At 46.5% G+C, this 16,158-nt stretch overlaps 1 protein-coding gene across 1 annotated transcript in view; it reads right to left on the reverse strand.

The window, feature by feature from the left end:
• PTPRU (protein tyrosine phosphatase receptor type U) overlaps window positions 1-14,900 on the reverse strand; it is a 622,411-nt gene extending 607,511 nt beyond the window's left edge. Inside the window, exon 1 of the mRNA XM_084815602.1 lies at window positions 14,506-14,900. Coding sequence (XP_084671728.1) covers window positions 14,506-14,578 — 73 coding nt within the window. The 5' untranslated portion in view covers window positions 14,579-14,900. The remainder of the gene's footprint in view (window positions 1-14,505) is intronic.
• Window positions 14,901-16,158: the final 1,258 nt, after the last annotated feature.

The following is a 16,158-nucleotide window of genomic DNA, read 5'->3' on the forward strand; positions in this document are numbered from 1 at the left end:
TGGCTTACCTCAGTATGAAAGGCTTTGGAACCTTTGCATGCAAAGCCTTTCACGAGAGAAACACAGTACTTGTGACCATTATTTATATAGCGGAGTAACATTTTTGCCTAGGGAAGGAATGCTGGACAACTTTGCCTTGATCAAGTGCTGGTATCAGGGGCAAGGCACCCTCAATGGGGGGCCCTCATTCTCTCTGTCTGTTCTGAGGTGGGGAACCTCTTTCAGCCATAGAGCCAAATTCAGTTTTGGAGAAGCCCTCAGAGGGCGAATTCCAGTGGTGGGTGGGGCCAAAAAAAAACCCTCCAGAGTTCCCCTGACCACCATTCATTTGGTGGTTTCCTGGCTTCAGAATGGGGACATTTTCTCCCCATTCTGAAAGGTTGAAATTATTTTTTATCATCATCATCATCTACATTTCTATACCGCCCCATAGCTGAAAATCTCTGGGCAGTTCAGAATGGTTAAAACATTAAAAATACAATATACAACATTTAAAAATATAAAACACACACAAACAGACAGTATACACAAAAATATAAACCTAAAAACAACTTTGAGCAATCAGCCAAACTATAAAAATGCCTCTCCTAAGGCTTAGTTACTGACGGTAAGAGCTTTACACTAGGGCTGTGCACTGCTTTGGCCTGAAGCCTGAGCTCCGAGTTGAAGCAGGGAGTTTCGAGCCGCCTCCAAGGTGACATGGAGGGAGCGTGAAGTGGCGTGAAGTGAAACGGGTTGCTCCGAAGCACCTCGGAGCAATCCGGAAGCCCAGCTGCCACACTGCTGCCACTGCCACCGCCCAGCCCCCAGCTCCTTACCTGGGGCCTCTGGATGCATGCCAGCTGCCATCCTGTTGTTCTAGAGGGGGGAGCCATTTTTAAAATGGCTCCCCCCCCCCAGAACAACATGATGGCTGTCGGCGCGTGTCCAGAGGGCCTAGGAGCTGCTGATGGCAGCAATGGCTCCCCGGTGCCCTCAGCAGTGCCATCAGTGGCTTTCCTGGTGGCAGTGCCCCCCCCCCCGAACAAGGGTCCAGTTAAGCAGCTGGGGACTGGGTGGTTTGTGGGGGGACAAGCTGGATTCAGATGTCCGAATCCCGCTTCACAGGCTGAAGCAAGTCAGGGAGTCCTGAATCAGCCTGAGTTGAATCAGGCCTGCCTCAGAAGCCCTGAAGCAGCTTCCAAGTCAGATCAGGGCGTCCATGCACAGCCCTACCTTATGCTAAAATATGATAGTCATTTTGGATATGTTTGCTATTTTGACCCCACCCATTTTGCCTTTGGTCTTGCCCACCACTAGAAAGTAGCCCCTGAGAGCATCTCCAAAATTGAATTTGGCCTGCAGGCTGAAAGAGGTTCGACAACCCAGCTGCATGAATTGCTGCTGTCTCATTCACGCTCCAGACAGTGCTATGGATGCATCATTATCATTACAAACAGGCTATAGTGGATTATAGATGTGACTATTGGAGTTTAGTAATCTGGAACATATATATATATGTGTGCAGAAAAAGGAATGGCTAGTCAGTGAATTCAGGGGTGTGGTTTTGCAGTGGGGGGTGGGGAATGGGACACTGAGCGGAGGAAACGCATTTGAATGCCAACCATCTCTCAGTCCTCAGGGCTGCATTGATAACAGAACAGCATGTCTCAGCAACTACAACCCCGATCATGAGAGGCCATAGTTCTAGACGCTTCCACTGGCATTATTTGCTGAGATCTCGGGCGAGTGACCATGCTTCCTGGGGTATCATTCCTTTGTTTGCTTTTAGGCTGTCTTACTTCTGTAGATCAAGGCATCTCACATTTTTAAGTCATGTGAAGACCCATTGTTATTCAAAGTAGGCCCAGGGGTGGGGAACCTCAGGCCCAGGGGACAAATCCAGCCCTCCTAGGAGACACATCTGGTCTTCCAGTGTTCCCCAGATATCACCTCCTTCCTCTGACCCCAACCTGTTTCCCCCAACCATCAATTGTTCAGTGGTTTCCTGGGTTTCGCATGGGTTTTTCCCCATTCTAGAAGGTTGAAATGCCTCTCCTATGGCTTAATTATTGGCAATATGAGCTTTAAGATCAAATATCCTGGCATTTGGGGGGGGGTAATTTTCCCCCTTTGCCTTTGGTTCCACCCACCATTGGAATGTGGGCCTTGAGAGCTTCTTCACAACTGAATATGTCCCTCGAGCTAAAAGAGGTTCCCACCCCCTGGAGTAGGCAATGCTGGATTAGATGGCCGAATAATCTGACTCTTGGATAAGGCTAGGAGGCCTGGTTGCTTCATTTTACATTGACCCAGTGGAGTTTGGTGGCTCCTGTTTCAGTGGGGCAGCAAATCTGCTCTAGGTTTCAGTCAGAACCAGCCAAAATTCTAAAGGAGCTATCCAAGGTGCAGCCCTTTGGATAGCTCCCTTAGAGTCCTGACTGGTTTTGACTGGAAACCAGAGCAGATTCACTGCCCCACTAAACTAGGAATCCCCAGCCTCCGCTGCATTGACCCATCGTTCCCCAGCAGTACCCTTTTATATTATATAGATCATTGGATAAGGCACATTCATATATTCAGAAGTGAAGTTGACCTGATCTTGTGGTGGGGAGACAAATACCTAAGCAAGTGTATGCACAGTCTGGAAGGGAGTGGGGAGTGAACTAGGGGGTCTCTGAACCATGTCATTGTCTTAAAAAGGTGCTCAAAATGGCATAGGGGTGGGCTTGGGAGAGAACTTGTGTCAGTCATTATTAGAGATGCTACTAGAAAACAGTCACATTTCCACAATGACGAAGTATTGCAGTTGCTTGTTGGGAAAATGCAATGTCCGTGAAACAGAAGCACTTTCATGTTGCACCTGAGCTCCTCTAAAGAAAGAGAGCTGGATCGCCCTACAATTGCCAGGTAAACAGCTATGTTGTTGTTCAGAATCATCATCGTCATCATTACTAAAAGTGGCCTCTGATTCACAATCAGCTCTTTGTGTCAATGACAGGTATCTCCCACAGAGATTGGCGGTGCATCGGTTGGAGCTACCACAATGCACAGAATAAAAGTCCCTCTGCTGTACAGGGAACATGGCCTCTGAGGAGCTTAACTACTTTGCCAGCTCTTGGAGAAGAAGAACTCTCTTAAATTAATGGCAGGAGACCAACAAGTCAAATCAAGAGCCCAGCATCTTCTCTGAACATGAAACCAAAGAACCCACTTAAAAGCAGCATTTTTCAGCCTCCTAATCCCTCATCAGACCTTCAGGCACTGCACACAGCTCCTTGGGAAGTGGTGTCCATCTTTTCCCTGCATTACACTGGTCATCTCGCTCTCGCTTTCGCTCTCTCTCTCTCTCACTCACTCTTCTTAGTTAAAGAGCAAATTGTCTGATGCCGGGAGGCCTGGCAACTTCATTTTACAGTAATCCATCATGCCTCAGCAGTACCCTTTGATATTATAGGCCATTCATTTATTTATTTTGCTGCTGGGTCTCCATTCATAAATTTTACCACTAGCTGGTAGACACTGCTAAAATCAGTTAAACCACAACATCGGGAAAAGTGCATGAAAGAGGCTTTCATTGACCACAGGGGTGGGGGGGGGAGAAGTCGCTTGTTCTGCCATTAGGTAAAGAATACACACAAAGAGAGACAGTGTGGTGTAGTGGTTAGCCTTCTCTAGGACCAGGAAGAACCTTGAGAAAGTGGGGGATGTGGTTTTATAACTGACCCACAGTTGGTCCAATCAGCACTCTACACAACTCTGTTCTGACTGGGGGCAGCGGGGATTGTAGCTCTGCGATTGACAGAATCAGAGCTCCGAACAGCCAAGCTGGAGAGGAGCAATGAGAAATGTGGCTTCACAGTTGACCCAAAGGCCAGCCAATCAGGGCTATTTAAATCCAGGTTCGGCTGGGGGGGGGGGGAACCAGACGAATGGGTTCCCCTTGGGCCTTACTTCAAGGAGCGTGCTCATGCAACAGCCTATCCTGTCACAGGCTGAGATCGTAGGCTAGATTTCAAGCAGAGGGGCAGGAGGTCAGGAGAAGGAGCAGAACTTCAGACAGCTCTGAGTAGAGCCGGGGGAGACGTGGCTGGATAAGAGCCCCCTGAAGCAGAGCAGGCTTAGGTGTTGCTCTTGTGCTGGAGCTCACTGGAGGTTGGAGAAGCCAAGGGCCTAGCCAGGGTGGCTTGTTGTTGTTTTTAAAGCACCTCCCTGATTTTGCGGGAGTCAGCTCCGCTGGTTCTGGGGAGACTTTGGCTCTGCCTCAGGTTCTGAAACCAAGTCCTTGGAAGCTGGGGGAAAAGGCAAAGTGACCACTCCTTGGGCTGTGACGGAGGCGTGGCTCCCAAGGGCTCTCCTGACAGAGGGGCTTTGGGGTGGGGCGTCTTCTGGAACTCAAGCTGACAGAACCTCCCTCTTCCAATCTGCCTCCTCCTCCGAGTCCTCCATCTCATCTCTGGATTGTGGGGAATATGATCCTCCAAGGGCCACGGGACCAGCTCACCACTCGCCAGCGATCATATTTCCATCCTAACGTCCTTACAAGGAGATCAAGATAGCATATATGATTCTTTCCCCTCCCCCCACCAACTTTATCTTCACAACAACCATGCAAGGTAGGTTAGGCGGAGAAATAACAACTGTCCCAAGGTCACCCACTGAGCAAGGACTTGGACCTGGGTCTCCCTGGTCCTAGCCCAACGCTCTTTCTGTACTACCACCATAGCCTGCTTGGGAGCTTCCAAAGGTACCTAGCATGGTCAATTACAAATTGCCCCCAAAAGAGGAAATGCATCACCCCCAAAAAGAGGACAAAAGATAGGCACAATTTGCATAAAATTTGCATTCGCTAAAAAAACTGCCCTGCTACCCAACGGCCACTTGTTCTTATGCTGGAGGACTTGGGTGGACCATACTGGGCAGAGGGGAAATAATACCAGGTAACTAGGATTGGCACAGGGGTAGACAGCTCCTTGAGGCCTACCTTCTCCACAGCCCTAGCAGTTTGCATTTGCACACACACGCCTGTCCTAAACAAGACTTTTGCGTTCTCTGCTCACTTTACTAGGCGCATTTTAAAAGCACTTGATGAAAAAAAGATCGCACGGGGAAGCTGCCATTATTCACAGAAATGATCATCACTAATACATGAATGAACTCTCAGCAGGCTTCCTAATTACGGCACCCACCATTCTGTCTACATCTGGAAAGGTGACTGACCTGATGAATATTCAAGCCAAACTCAGCATTCCACACCCACTCATCATGCCCCAGGAAGCTGGCACACAGCGCAACACAAATGCGACACAAATCTCTCTCCTTCCCGTTCCTTTCCTCTTCCGTTCCATCTCCCCAGTGAGGTCTCTCGCTTCTTTTCGTGGGGCTGTCTTTTCAGAAGCCCTCCCAACCCATCTTCTTAGCAGTGGGGAGGGTGGCTTTTCCTCTTCTTGCTCAGGTTGTTTAAGGAAGGTTTAAAGAAGCCTTCCTTGTGTTTCCAACGAGATTCCAATCAGGACCAAACGATCCAGAATAAAGCTCATACAAACAATGAACACAAAGTTCCATTGCAAGTGGACAAATTGTTGTTGACCACACTGGAAACACATCACAGAAAGAGAGAGAGGGCCACTGCCAATTTCAATTTTTAAATATAATTAAAATAAAATGCACCTGCTCTCTTCATCATGTTTGCTTGCTTGTTTGTTTAATATGTGAAGTGTTTTGCAATCTGCACTTTGCTGGTTCTGTACAACAGCCCTGACAGGTAGGCCTCTACTATCCTTTTTTTCTTTTTTGCAAGGCTAACATTTAATAACTGACTCAAGGGCAACAATAAGACTGTCCTTGCTCAGAGATGACAAATTCAGTGGAAATGCTCTGCTACGCACTTGCTCTGCAACCAAAAATAGGGAATGATGAAAGGGTTTACATCCATGCCAACTGACCTTATTTACCAAGAACAGTCTGTATTTTCTGGTTCCTGCCCCTTGTATGTACTGCTCCCACCATCATTCCCTCTAACCCTGATGTTCAAGCTGGGAGTGCCATTGTCTGTGCAGCCAACAGGCCAGACACAAGAAGGCAATATCAGCAAGTTTGGAGGAACCCGAATTTTTGCAAGAGGCCAGAAGAGCTTTGGGGGGGGCTTTAAAGGTTGGGAGGGGGGACTCCAAAACAACCCAGTGAGGACTGACCATGCTCAGTGGCCACAGAATGCAGACTAACTTTTTGGGGTGGGGGTGGCAAGCAGATGAATCTCATCCCTCATGCACATTAAGGTAAATCCATGTGCACAAACACTTAAGATGCTGTGCGCTTTGCAGCCTCCCCATTCGCATCCCTGGCATCCATGAGGTTCTCTTCCGAACTGTTGATGGCACTATCATAGTACAATTATGTTTTCCGAGTGCATCTCTACCCAAAACCACAGTCGTCCTTTGGGACTTTTAAAGCACTGAAGGAGAAACGAGTCCAGAGTAAATTAATCCTGCAGATTGTGAAAAAGAACCTTCAGCATCACGTAACAGCGACAGGGTGATGGTGTTTGCAAAGTGACCCTTGATCGCACAATGCAACAGTTACAAGCATGGCCCAGGTTTCTTAGAGCCTCGTGTGGCGCAGAGTGGTAGGCGGCAGTATTGCAGCTGAAACTCTCTCCATGAGCTGAGTTCGATCCCAGTGGAAGCCGGGTCTCGGGTAGCTGGCTCAGGTCGACTCAGCCCTCCATCCTTCCAAGGTCGGTAAAATGAGGACCCAGCTTGCTGGGGGAAAGGTAGTCACGACTGGGGAAGGCAATGGCAAACCACCCCACTATAGTCTGCCATGAAAACACCAGCGCAAGCCTCTAGGGGTCAGTAATGACCTGGTGCTTGCACAGGAGGAACCTTTCATTTCCTTTCCCAGGTTTCTTCTGTGAAATGTTAAAAGGGTAGAGGGTTAGACACTACATGTTTTGAGTGAGATAGTACAACTGGTCTAATTTTTTATGGGCACAGTTCTGTGTATGTTTAGACAGAAAGAAGCCCTACAACTCCTGGCTGGGGAATGCTGAGAGCTGCAGAACTGTTTTCTTGCTAAACATACATAGGATTGCACCCTAAATGTGTATTCTGGTCTCCAAACTGTCAGCCTGTCAAGTGCCTCACATCTTCAGTATGTCACAGAATCACAGAATCACAGAAGCACAGACTTGGAAGGGGTCCCCAAGGTTATTTAGTCCAACCCCCTGTTAATGTTAATGCTGCATGCCCCAAGAGGTGGCTATCCAGCTTAAAAACCTCTAGTGAAGGAGCGTCACCCATCACCTTCCCAGACCATTTATTCCATTATCAAACAACTCATATACCATCAAGATGTGCTTTCTAACTTTTAATCAAAGTCCCCCTTCTTGTTATTTGAACCAGCTGGTTCTGTTCAGAGCAACATAGAACAAATTTGCTCCATGATCTATGTGACAGCTATCTTCAAATTTCTGAATGTCCATCATACCACCTCTGGATTGCCTCTTCTCCAGGTTAAACATACCCAATTCCACTAACTTGTCCTCATGGGACTGTAGGTTAGATCTACACTACTGCTTTATAGTGATATTAAAGTGCACTGATAACTGTTGGGGCACATTGCACATACGATATACCACCTTTGTAGTGTCCTTTCCTGCTTTTGATTCCACATTATCCAAAATACCACAACAAATGTCAACATGTGTCCTACGAGGTATAAATGCGCAAGAGGAATATAGCGTTACCGCAATGGGATCGTAATCATATGACACAAGTTGTAGATCTGGCCTTGGTCTCCAGAACCCTTCCAGTCTTCCTGGACACCCTCCTCTCAACAAGTTTCAGTCTGCCACCATGAGGATTAGAAATTTACAGATGAGTGTGTTTTAAAAAATAAGGAGACACCTTCAGGGTTTTATTAAGAGCCTAAAGGCCACTCCAGAGTGACCCAGAGAACACGTTTCTCTCTTTTACTGCCTTGGAGGATTTAAGTTGGAGCAGGCCACAAAGACTGCATGGAGGGGAAGCTTGTGATGTCCAGACAGAGCTGATTACAGGATCACAAATGACAATCTGAAGACAAATCATTACAGCAAGCCTCACCATTTCCAACAACACACACTTCCTCCAAATCCTGAATCCAGTCCAAAGTCAACCCCCTGATCAGAATTTATAATATTAGCCAGAGAAGTCCTGCTAACACCAGCAGCAGCAGCCTAGGGAAGAGCACAGCAGAAATATGGGATTGTTTATTCTAGCACATCCATCATCTCCGGGAGCATTTAGATGTTGGCTAGTATTCCCACTGCCGCTTTGGTAAGCAAGAACACATCCACTGAAGAAGCATTTCATTTCCTCTTTGGGCTGTGGGAGCGCGCTGCAATATAACACTTGGTCACTTAGAGCAACGATGACACATATGCAATGCACACCGTAGGAGTTCGCTGTACTGTGGCTGTGAAGCAGCAAGCAAAGCCATGCGTTCCTAAAAACACACACACACAAACAGCATGGGTGCAACAATGCATGTCCCACCAGCAGAATTACCACGTCCATTTTAGAATTTGTTTGTGCTTTTCAGGGACGGCCTTTGCGGGCTCTTTTAACCTGTTGAACTGAGGCTTCCTTTGCTTTCTACACAGGGCTCTGCTTACTTTGGCTACTGACCAGGGGCGTGGAATCTGCAAATGCTTATGAAGTATCGTCCACTCCTTTTAACAGATCTAATTGTAGCACAAACACCCCACGTCCCTATAACATGTGGCGGAATGCAGCACAAACCTATACAGGCTTACTCAGAAAGAAGTCCCACTGAGTTCAATGCAACTTACTACCATGAAAAAGTTCACAGGATTGCACCCTCAGCCAAAGTTTGCATAGCTGAAATAAATGCCCTGCTCCTGCCTCTATCACCTTCCACTTCCTTGGTTGTCACCCCTTGGCAAATTGTAGATTGTGAGCTCCTTGGGGCAGGGAGCTGTCTTCTTGCTCTTTGTAAACATAAATAAAAATTACACCACCATCCCAAACAGCCCGACAAGTCTCTGTGAGCCTTCAGAGGAGCATTCCGCAGCCTGGTGCCCTGCAGATGTGTTGGACTACAACTCCCATCAAGCCCAACCAGCAGTTCAGAGATGATGGATGTTGTGGTCCAACACATCTGAAGGGTGTCAAAGTGTATGGAATGTTACAGTGGCAGTTGGAAAATAGGGGGGATGGAAACCGGAGGAGCAGAGGGAGAAAGATAGCAGAATTAGCCTGCTCATAGCAAAGCTAGTCCAAGGTATTTTACTTTCTGAGGCTGAGCAACAAAGGCACCTCCTGGCCTGCTCAAGCCAAACTGGATACTCCATTCCATTCCAAGTTGGATACTCCATTCCATTCCAAGTTGGATACTCCATTCCATTCCACCTCCCACATGCTTTTTCATACCCCACCAGCACCAGTCACTCAGCATTCTGTAGACATTGAACATACTCAGCCCTCACTCTAAAGACTTTTTGTAGTTCCACACATCTTGCCTGACTCCACCTACTTCTTGCGTGTGGTGGCTACATTTGGATTGGCACTCATGCCTGGGCCTCAGAAACAGACGCAACCATTCACACAATGAATATGTAGAAGCAACGTGCCAGTGTGGGACATCTCATCTGTTGGCCGACCTCCGCAGACTGATCCAGAGTCAATGCAGAGTTCATGTCCATACACCTTGGGCACAGACTGCATAAGCTGATCTATCCATGTACAGCTAGCAGGCTTTGTGCAGAACTTCCAATTAATAGGCAGAAGGCAGGGCCAGTGGGCACATCCCACTCTGCCACCACATGTTAATTCTATATTTGGCTTGGCTTTTTACAAATAGACATTCGATTACTCAACACAGATGCACAACTAAATATGTGAATGGCCTCCCTTGAAAATATGGCATTTTAGGCAATATGGAGCCTCTATCTGTGGTATACTTTCAGCCTGGATGGCTTCCTCCCACCCACAGATGAGAGTCATCACTTGACCTATCAAGTGATAAATACATGAAAAGGCGCCTATGAGATTCAAGGATTGAACTTAAACCAATTCCAACTGCAGCTTTTATTATATAGCCAAAACAGCTTCAGAACAAGAAAAAGAACAAAATCTCCTTGTCTGGGACATTCAGAGTTTGATGGAACTCAGTGTAATCTGGAACAAGTTCTCAGCATCTGTTGAAGAGTGTAGGTGGTTTATTATTCCACATAACTTATCTACATCACAAGAGAAGAGGAAGGACTTTTTTTTTCCATGGAGCCCATCTGTTTTATTCAAACATAAGCATAGATTCCATACCACTACAGTTATACTGGTTTGAGCCATAGATGAGGAACACACTGCAAACTTGAATAACCAGACAGTATCAATAACCAAGGTTCATATCATAGGAATGACTCCAGCCACCTTTGGGTAAGGGGGCTATAGTCAGGGCTGGCCCAACCATTAGGCAGAGTGAGGCAGTCACCTCAGGCAGCAGATGCTGGGAGGTGGCAACAAGATGTTGGAGGAGACAGCTGTATGCCACACGGCCTGCCTTGAGCCCCCTAAACTAGCCCACTGCCTTCAGGTGCAGCAGAGGACATTGTCCAACAGGCAGTGTTGAAGGAAGTTCCAACTGCTACTCCAATTAGCTTCTGTTCATGGAATGAGAGGGGGCACCATCTTGTTCTTTCCTCAGGAGGGAAAATGTATTGAGCTGGCCCTGGCAGTAGCTTAGTGGTAGAGCACACACTCTGAATGCAACAGATTCCAGGTTCAAACCCCAGCATCTCCAGGTAGGGCTGGGAGAGTCTCCAATCTGAAACCCTAGCAAGTCATTGCTAGCCAGTACACTGAGCTAAATGGACCAAGGGTATAAGACAGCTTCCTATGTTTTGAATGTTACTGGGGGCCTGAATGTCCTGGGTCTCTGTCTATATATAAAAAAGCTTCCTTCAGTTCAAAAAAGGGCACACATACACACACACACACACACACACAGACAAGAAAATCCTGCCACAGCCATCACTTGAAAAGGAAGATGTATACACCCGAGACACAAACACCGAAAGGAAAAGATAGCGGGGGGGGGGGGGGATAGGCTGATTATACAGCTAAACCAAACTGCAAATCAAATAGATTCAGACCAAACTCATCAGCTAGAGGGCTGCAACATTTCAGCAGAAAATGTAAGAAGGATGTAGAGTTGCCAGATAACACAAGAATCAGGAGACAGTATTTCCAGTGCGTAGCTTGTGCAAAAATATTGCTTGCTCTCTCTCAAGCAGCATCAATTAGAAAGAACCATTCCTGTCTGTCCTGCATGCCAAGGCATGCCTTCTCTTAACAGTGCACTTTAGATACTGCTGAGGTGGGGGCAGATTTGGGAACAGTGTCTTATAAGACAAGGCCTGTCCCATTCCCATAATGGAGCCTTAACTTAGGCAAACAAGTTCTCTCCCCACCACCCAGCCAGAGAATTGAAGATGATCTGAAATTTGAAAATGGGACCACAGCTCATGCAGATTCCTAAATCATTTCAAAAACCTGTCTGACCACAGTTCACAGAGGACGAAAGAAACATGCGTGGTCCATCACAGGAAGCAAAGCCTCTCTGAGCCCAGGACCACCTCTCTCTGACAAACTTTTGTCTATCTCCAACTCCAGTTATTACAATAATCACTATTATTATAATATTATCATCATCATGATTGGAAAAGGAGCACCATTGAGCGTGCTGGCACGCTCAACCCTGCACTTTCAACTAACAGGGAAGGAAAGCAAAACTTGGAGGATCGTTAGTTTTCCTTTGAACCAGATCCCACCTTTCTTGCAAGAAAAATCTCACTTCTTTCATCTAGATGACATGAACAAGGGAATGGCTAGGTGATAATAAGGTGTATGTCCCCCAACAGCATTCCAGAACTATCCACCCCAACTGGAGCAAATCTCCCCTGCCACAGTCAATAATAAGAAACAGGATGGACCCTACAAAGACACCACACACATACTGACTAGCCAACCTTGTCTATGTCCCTTGTTTCCCTGAGTCAGTTGAGTTTCTCTACCCCACCCCTAGCCCCTTATAATCAGGGAACTGTACAACTTCCCTGATTACACAAGCAAATAGATGGACACATTTGCAACAAGCCTGTCCAGCTGCCTATCTTTTGCCACCAGAACTAGCGTTCTTTTCGGATCTCACAGGAGTGAGCAGCTGCCCGGAGTGACCTCACTTGCACATTGTGGGTTTATTTACAAAGGCCCATTATAAATGTTTCCAGAACACAGCGATCAGGAGGTGACAGCTGAGGGTCTTCTCCCTGAGAGACAGCCACGATCAGGTCAAATGACGTTTATAGCCTTCCAGACACATTTTGCAAATGCATCGGCTTGTCAGCCAAAGGAACCTCAGCGCATTCTTGCCAAAACAATTCTTGCAAAGTAAAGCTGTATGTTTAAAATGTAGCACTTTGGAGGAGGGGGGAATCTCCAAAATCTATAGTTCTTTGCTTCATAAAGGTTTGATTGCAATATAGAGACAGACAGACAGACAGACAGACATCGTGCAAGCCAGGTTTTAGGTTGCAATTGCTATTGCAATGGGAATTTCCCCAAAAACTTGAGTGCCATTAACAAAAAAATAATAACTTTTTGACATGAAAAAGAACCTTCCCTTTCAGCCACTTTCATTTCTTGCTGCAATGTGTTGGCTTAAAGGGAGGACATGGCTCTCATTCTAGGAAAAAATATATCACAGATGCGTGCAGGTCAACAACATAGTGCGCTGTCTATGGCAAACGCTGATCTATTCCTAGTGAATATCATGCTGCTTGGTAAGTTTGATGTGTCCGAGACTAATGTCCCCAGCTGCTTTAAGAATTCTAAGCCCCTGGGGGAATAAAACTCAGTTTTTGCTTTCTTGATCAAGAGCACACCATCATGTTTTGCCTCTTCCCCTCAGCAGTGACCAAGAGGGGCAGAGAGTTGGCCCACGGGTAGGATTTCTTGCTGGGAGAAATTGCTCTCCTCTTGGAATAATAGTGAAGCCAGTAAACGCATTATCTAGCTGCTATCCCTTTTCCCAAGAATTCTCCCCAGCAGCATCAAAATAGAAAGTGGACTTGGGACTTCTAGAGCATGCTCAAGGGGCACCAAAAAAGGCACGAGAGCCTCTGGGCCGGTTGGACGGTGTAGGCAAAAACAAGGGATCCGTTGGGGCAGCAACATTTAAAGAGGCACCAATGAAACAAAGCAGCAGTATCTGAGAGGGGTGTCCCAGGATTTATTGCAATTAGACAGAGGAATGCTCACGAGCACCTTTGGATGGTTCAGCAAAGGTGCTTGGAGAACCTTTTTCAGTGAGGACAACCGAGAAGTACAGCAGTATCACTCGACAAGCAGTACTGGGTAGGAGAAAGAACAGCGTGTTGTGCTTGAATCCTGTTTTTCACTCATTCATACAGACACATATTTCTGGGTCGGGGGGAGTCAGGAAGAAAACATCTGCTCATGGGTCCTTTACATCTCATCTCACCAGTTCCTCGGCCAATCCTCGGAAAAGGTGCATTTTGCAAGCCTTCGGTACCACCCAGACGCACGTCTGCAATCCCATACACACTCACCTGGGAGTAAGTCCCATTGAACTCAATGGGGCTGCCTTCCGAATCTGAGTAGACGTGCATAGGATTGCGCTTTCAACTACCGCTGGTAAAGTGGAAAAGAAAAAGGGATCAATCAGTACAAACTAAGCCCAAACCAGAGATTTAAAGAGCGGATCTAGCTGCTTCTAGCAGACCTGGGGGCGGGGGGACAGCGTCCGATCTACAATACCTTAAAGGGCTGGAGGACCCAGCAGAGATGGGGAGATGGGGGGGGGGCGAGAGAATACCTCAGGGGGTTAAGGGTTTCTTTCTACAGCAGCTCGTATGCATGTGTACTCTGAAGCAAGCCCCACTGAGATCAATTGCGCCTACTCCCAGGTAAATGTGCGTAGGATTGCAGCTAAAAGTGCACAGGATTGCAGCCTTCCGAAGAGCAGATCAACGGCTCTTGGGAGATTCAAGTCATTTTAGGCAGAACCAAAAGCGAGACTTAGAAAGAAGGAAAGGGAAAGAGAGAGGGCGGGGGGGGGGGGAGAAAAAGTTTTCCGATTGTCCATTTTACAGCTGCTGCATGAACAGGCAGAAGACGAAAGCGAAAAACCGAAAACAAAACCCGGCCACCCCGGGCACACAGAGGCACAACTAAAGCTCAGCGAGGCAAAAATGTCAGTTTCAAACTCCGGCTTTCCGCCTCCTCCAAGCGAGGAACAGGCTGGATCCTTTCCTGCACAAACCTCAGAAGTTCGCGGGGAAGGAAGGCGAGCGGCGCCGGGAAGGCATAGACAAGTTGGGCAATGACAACGACACGCGCAGCGAACGCCCAGCCGGGCTCTCCAAGCGGGGGGGGGGGGGGGTCGGATTTTAAGGAGGCAAGACCGGGGAGAGGGAAGGGGCGGGGGTCTCTCGATGCTGACCTGTAGGCGTTTCGGTCTCCAGGGAGCAGATCTGGAAGGTTAACACGAAGATCAAAGCCCGGGTGTTCTGCATGTTGCATTAAAGATGAAAGCGCCGCCGCCCCCCCCCCCGCCCGCAAAAAAAAAAAAAAAACACACACCAAAAAAGTTCTCCTCCCCCCCCAGCCTTCTTAGCGGCTCTTTCTCTTCAGGTTTCCCTCTGCGTGTTTGTCCCCTCCTCTCCTGCGGCAGGGCTTGCGAAGGGGTCCTTTTCTCAGCGCCGCGGCGGAAAGTTGCCCGCAGAAGCCTCGGTTCCTCGGTTCCAGCTGAAATGGCAGGAGCCCTGATTGGGACCGAAAACCTTCGGCACGGGGGGGGGAAAAGCGGCGGCGAGAGAAAGAAGAAAAAAAAGCACCGGCCTGACGTCAGGCTTCCAGCGGACGGGAAGGCAAAATAAAAGGGGAAGGGGGGCGCCTGCTCGGGCGAGTAGGAGGCGGCGGCGGCGGCGGCGAGGATTGGAAAGGCAGAGGATGCCCCCTGCCGGCCGAAGGGGAAAACGGCGAGGGAAGAGAAGATGGGGGAAGGAGAGGGGGGGGGTACGGGAGGGATTCTGCCCCACTTTATCAGACAGACAGACAGACAGACAGACGATTGATACACACATAGATGACTGACTGACAGACAGATGATAAATAGGGATTATATATGATATGTACACATTAGATGATAGATGATAATAATAATAATGGTGATGATGGATAGATGATAGATGATAGATAGATAGATGATAGATGATAGATAGATAGATAGATAGATAGATAGATGATTGATTGACAGATAGATGATAAATAGGGATTATATATGATATATATGTACACAATAGATAGATAAATCGATAGATGATTGATTGACAGATAGATGATAAATAGGGATTATATATGATATGTACACAATAGATAGATAGATAGATGATTGATTGATTGACAGATAGATGATAAATAGGGATTATATATGATATGTACACAATAGATAGATAGATAGATGATTGATTGATTGACAGATAGATGATAAATAGGGATTATATATGATATGTACACAATAGATAGATAAATCGATAGATGATTGATTGACAGATAGATGATAAATAGGGATTATATATGATATGTACACAATAGATAGATAGATAAATAGATAGATGATTGATTGACAGATAGATGATAAATAGGGATTATATATGATATGTACACAATAGATAGATAAATAGATAGATGATTGATTGACAGATAGATGATAAATAGGGATTATATATGATATGTACACAATAGATAGATAGATAGATAGATGATTGATTGACAGATAGATGATAAATAGGGATTATATATGATATGTACACAATAGATAGATAGATAGATAGATAGATGATTGATTGACAGATAGATGATAAATAGGGATTATATATGATATGTACACAATAGATAGATAGATAGATAGATACTTGATACACAGATAGATGATTGATAGATAGATAGATAGATAGATGACTGAGAGAGAGAGAGAGAGAGTTGATAAATAGGTATTATATATGATATATACACATTAGATAGATGACAGATGATTGATAGATAATATGTGTGTGTCTGTGTGTGCATATATGTATGTCTATCCATCACTCTT

The sequence above is a fragment of the Heloderma suspectum genome, chromosome 10 (genome assembly GCF_057233095.1).
Source record: "Heloderma suspectum isolate Gila_16-S chromosome 10, 16-S_ref, whole genome shotgun sequence".
NCBI lineage: Eukaryota > Metazoa > Chordata > Lepidosauria > Squamata > Helodermatidae > Heloderma > Heloderma suspectum.